The sequence below is a fragment of the Mandrillus leucophaeus genome, unplaced genomic scaffold (assembly GCF_000951045.1).
Source record: "Mandrillus leucophaeus isolate KB7577 unplaced genomic scaffold, Mleu.le_1.0 Scaffold71, whole genome shotgun sequence".
Lineage (NCBI taxonomy): Eukaryota > Metazoa > Chordata > Mammalia > Primates > Cercopithecidae > Mandrillus > Mandrillus leucophaeus.
In genome coordinates, this window is record NW_012107697.1 from 6,119,095 (window position 1) to 6,123,993 (window position 4,899).

Here is a 4,899-nt window from a genome sequence, read left to right on the forward strand (position 1 = left end):
AGAGGGAATGGGAGAAAGGGGTCTCTGATCGGAGAAAACAGAGAGCCGAAAGTCGAATTTCCAGTCTAGGACGCGGTACTGGGCTGGTCCCCGACCCCAAGGACGACGGACGCGGGAAAATGCGCGCCCGGGCGCACACTCTCCAGTGGCTGGGACCGGGAGGGCGAGAGGGGAAGCGGGAGGCCGGGCCGCGGGCCGCACTGGCTCCGCACCGGCCTGGAGGACAGGTGGGTTTTGTTTGTCTTCCAGGAGCGAATCTCCAAGGCCCGCCACGAGACTGGAGTCTGAGTCTTCCCGTCCGGGAGGGAACGGCGCTCGCCCCGCAGTCTCCTCCCCTGCCTACCACCCTCCCCAGCCTGGCGACTCAAAGCACGTGCGGCCCTGAGCCCAGCTCCCCCTCGTCTCCAATGTCCACCTCGTCCTCTGGCTCGGTCAGCACGAAGGGGCCGGCGGGCAGGCTCAGCCGAGCCTCGGCGGCTGCGGCCTCTGAACCGCGGGGGCTGCCCTCGGGGCTTTCTGGCCCGTCTGGTGCTTTGGGTTCGTCTTGGCTTTTCCGCAGTTGCTTTTTATGCTTCATCCGCCGGTTCTGGAACCATGTTTTCACCTGATTTCGGAGAGATAAAAATAAAATCATGTCATTCCTCCAAATCTGAGCGATTGCTGGGGTTTAGGAAAATGGGTGGCAGTCCGTTGATGAAGTATCCAAGAGCGGTGATAGCCTCAACTGCTCATAAGTTATCGCCTTGAGCCGAATGAGAATCGAACAGTCTGAGGCTTTCAGGAGTAACTGTCCCAAAATAATGATGAGGATTAACATGGGTGGTTAGCAGTTATGCATATTGTTATTAATTAGAACTACTAATAGTAAGTGCTGCGTGGGCAAATCTTTTTTACCCTCAGCTGATGTTCTCTGATTGAGACATCTAACCACCTGATCCGCAAGACTCCTGGACAGGAAGATGAGAATTGAACCTCCTGGTTCTCATCCGAGAGAAAATCAGACCCGGGCCTGGCAGAGCTAATGATTTTACAGCAAGAGGCGTTCTGGGTAGAGATTATGAGAAATGGGGAAGAGAGGACGGGGTTTGAGGTTGCAGGTGAATAGCGCTTGGAGGAAGATAAAAACCATTCTTCCACTCAGGACAGGGGAACAGGGAGGGGACTTAAACCACAGTGTGTGTGTTGGGGTTGGAGCGGAGGTGCATGTGAACATTGGCCGCTGTGAGAGACTGAAGAAAGAAGGGGGAAGAAATCTCCGTGTGTGGACTTCTCTCAGAACAAAAACTCGCCTAAACGCTTACCATTTACCTCTGACCCGGGTTCCCAGCCTGGTCGGAGAGACTCCTCTCTCTGACGAATATTCATGCGAATAAGAGTTCTTAACCCGGAGGTGGTCATCAGAATTACCTGAGGAGTGTTTCCTTCCTGTCCAGAGCCCCGCTCGAGAAATGTGAGGTTGGGTACTTTTTTTCTTTTTCTTTCTTTTTTTTTTTTTTTAGATGGAGTCTGGCTCTGTCACCCAGGCTGGAGTACAGTGGGGCGATCTCGGCTCACTGCAACCTCCCCCTCCCGGGTTCAAGCGATTCTTCTGCCTCAGCCTCCCCAGTAGCTGGGATTACAGGCGCGCGCCACCACGCCCGACTAATTTTTGTATTTTTAGTAGAGATGGGGGTTCACCATGTTGGCCAGGCTGGTCTCGAACTCCTGACCTCGTGATCCGCCCGTCTTGGCCTTCCAAAGTGCTGGGATTACAGGCGTGAGCCACCGCGCCCGGCCAGGTATGGGTAATTTTACGAAAGCTCTTAGGAAAGGCCTAGAATAAGCGTCAGCGGGGTCCATTCCTACTCGAACTCCACAAAGTCCCGAAGGTATTAAGAGCTGAAGGGAGACAAGAACGAAGCAGAGATCAGGGCCTCCCTCTCCTCCCGCCCACCTGCGTCTCAGACAGGCTGAGGGCCGTGGCCAGTTCCACTCGCTCTGGCGTGGACAGGTAGCGCTGGATCTCGAACCTCTTCTCCAAGCCCGAGAGCTGCGAGTCAGAGAAAACCGTGCGGGCTTTGCGGCGGCGGCAGTGCTTCCCCGGCAGCTCGGCGTGCTGGGGGTGCTGGAACAGCGCTGGGACAGGCATCCCTGCAGAAAGAAGAGCAACCAAGTGGGCAGAGCCTGGGTCGCCGCAGAGCAACCTCCGCAGCGCTCCCCTCCCTTCCGCTAGCCCCCAGTGCCTCCCTCCGCCCCTCGCCTCCACCAGTCTGCTAGCCCCAAAGCCCCTCAAGCCTTTCTCTCAGGAATCCAGGGCAGAGAAACAGGCGGGGGGGGGAAAAAGCCTCAGAAATAGCGCTTGGAGATCTTTATCTGGAGAGTCATCTAGAAACACAAACAACAAACAGTAAGTAAAACAGAAAAGAAAATTGGAAAATAGATCCGGAGGCCGTTTAAAAATGTCTTCTTGGAGAGACTTCCGTAGGGTAGGCCAGAGCCGTCTTCAGTTGCGCCTGGCGAAGTTTTTTTGCAAATGTCAAATGGCCCAGGAGCAGTCCTGTCCCCAGCCCCCACCGTATCCTCCTAGACCCCTGATGACACTCAGTGCTGTTCTGGGGCTAGCAGGTGCATGGATATAATCTTGCCTCTAAACCTCACTGAAAAACACCTTTCTGTTTCCCAAGCCACTCCTATCCCCCTGCAGCCAAAGGGAGCCGAGCAAAACTGCCTTATCCGGAGAAGCCCCCGAGCGGGAACAGAGGAGCATTTCCCGCCTCTCACATCTCCTCGTCCGTTTCTGGGTCGCGCTGGGGACCCGGCTATCTAATCTGGTCCTCATTCTTTTTCTCATTCTTTCCCTCTCCAAGGCCAGCGAAGCAGAAGGGTTTGAGGCGCTTTTCCATGGCCGGGTCCGGGAAAACTTGTCTTTCCTGACCCTCGCGAGATTGACTCTGTCTGAGACGCGCCAAGCGGATAGAAACTACCACAAGCAACATCGGCCAATCCCAGGGAAAATAAACAAACGTAACAACAAGTAGTGCGGGTACCGCGGGCTTTGGCCACTGCTGTATGGGTGAACCACTGGCGCCACTGAGAATAGACTGTCACCAGCGGGTGGTGAAGCCAGTGCAGAGATGTGGACCTGGATGCAGCCTTTACTTTATCACTGCCCCTCCAACTGACTGCCCCGGAGTCTGGATTTTTTTACCACCTTACAAACACTTTTAGCTTTGTTCTGGATTCCAGCGCCCACAAACTACCTCCTGTCTTGCCCCCAGCCCCTGCACCGACCATGGTTGTTGCCACCTCCGAGCTATGAGTCTGGACTCAAGGAATTATTCTACTCTGGCTGGATTGAAAACGCCAGAGAAAAAACCATGGATGTGGCCTTTTAGAGGGAGACAGAAAAAAAAAATCTGGGTATTTTCCCACATCATCCTGTCCCAAACAGACTTTGCTAGTCCCTGCTTTTTGTCAGACCAGAGAAATCAAAATACTTTAGCACCTGGCTAAATGATGGCAGCTGGGGCAGAGGAGGTAGCCCAGATTGTGAGTTAAATGTTAGATGTTGAGGGTGAGGAGGGTTAAAGAGCTGCATCTCCCTCAACCCCCATTTTTTCTCACGCTTTCTCTCTTATTCAGGCTAGCCCAAACCTTTCGTTCTCAGAGAAGCCCAAACCTTCATTCACTTCTATGCCCCCAGCAGTATCTGCAAATGCTCAGTGCCTGGAAAAAAGAGAGCTGCCCTGGACAGAGTGTTTTGAGTTTCTGTGCAGGAAAAGTTCTGTCCACGGGGTGGGATGCTCAAGGGTCTCCCTCTGAGTGGGCAGAGGCGGAGAATCAGGATTGAGAGATGGACCAAAGTGGCCAGGAAGATCACAAGCAGGGAGACTGAGCACTGCCCACCAAGAGTATTGTCAAACCCTATACGCTGCCTCTTGACCAGGCACCTATCCTCTGCTATGAAGAGTGCGGGGGGATCACGAATTATCCCCGTGAGTTGGCATGCCTCCAAGGAGCTCCGCATTGCCTCAGCCATATCCCCAGCCTTCCACTGTCACTTAGGGAAGGAGGCCACCAAGCCAGGCCGAGCCAGTCTGGCCTTTCCTTGGCTCCATCACAGGCTTAGAATCTGTGCTAGAAGCCCTGCTCTCTCACTGCCCATACCTTGAGGCTCCTGTTACTTACCCGAGGTGGTGAGGAAATAAGGATGGTGGTGGTCTCCCTTATGCAGAGGGTGATGGGCGTGAGGAGCCAAGAGGGTGGGTGTGGGCATGAGGGGGTAGCCATAGTCTAGCAGAGGCACCCGAGAGGCCAGAGAGCTGGCGAAATGGTCTGGGGCCACCTCCCTCAGCGGCTTGGGCTTGTGCAGCAGGATGTCCTCGATGAAGAAGGATGTGGGCCTCTGAGAAGACGCCGGGTGTAGAGGAGAGGTGAAGTTGAGATTCATCTTGAGCAGAGCACCTGCCACAGGACAAGGGCCGGGACGAAGTGGAGGACACAGGCAGAGTCTTCAAGCCTGCTCGAAAGCCAGCAACCACCCTCCGAGGCTCGAATCTCCTCTGCTCTCTCCCGGGCCTGGGCTACCCCCGGCGCTGGAGAGGCAAGAAGACAAGCTCCTGGGTAGGTTGGGTCTCTGTGTTGGAGAATTGGCAGCTTGGAGAGGGGAGCGGGGAGAGCCAATGACGAGGCTGCCAGAGGCAGAGGGGAGGGTGCGGGAGGCTCGGGGCGGGGCGGGGAGCTGTCCGCGGTGCTGAACACCACCGGCCAAGCCTGGGAACAACAGAGTCCGCAGGGTTCTTGTTCCTACCTGGTTTCTTGACCTCAATTTCTGCCCCGTCACTGCAGGGGCTGCTTTGTTCCCAGTCGTTTTTAAAAGAAAGCTAAAAGGAAAAAGTCTCTGTTATCCAGCAAACTCCT

General features: G+C 55.0%; 1 protein-coding gene across 1 annotated transcript; it reads right to left on the reverse strand.

Annotated features, from left to right (window-relative positions):
- Window positions 1–245: 245 nt before the first annotated feature.
- On the reverse strand, window positions 246–4,429 carry BSX (brain-specific homeobox). Its single transcript, XM_011964993.1, has 3 exons — window positions 4,168–4,429; window positions 1,934–2,130; window positions 246–604 (listed from the first exon to the last, which is right to left on the reverse strand). The coding sequence occupies exons 1-3, from the start codon at window positions 4,427–4,429 to the stop codon at window positions 365–367; spliced, it is 699 nt and encodes a 232-aa protein (XP_011820383.1). The 3' UTR covers window positions 246–364.
- Between the last annotated feature and the right edge of the window lie 470 nt (window positions 4,430–4,899).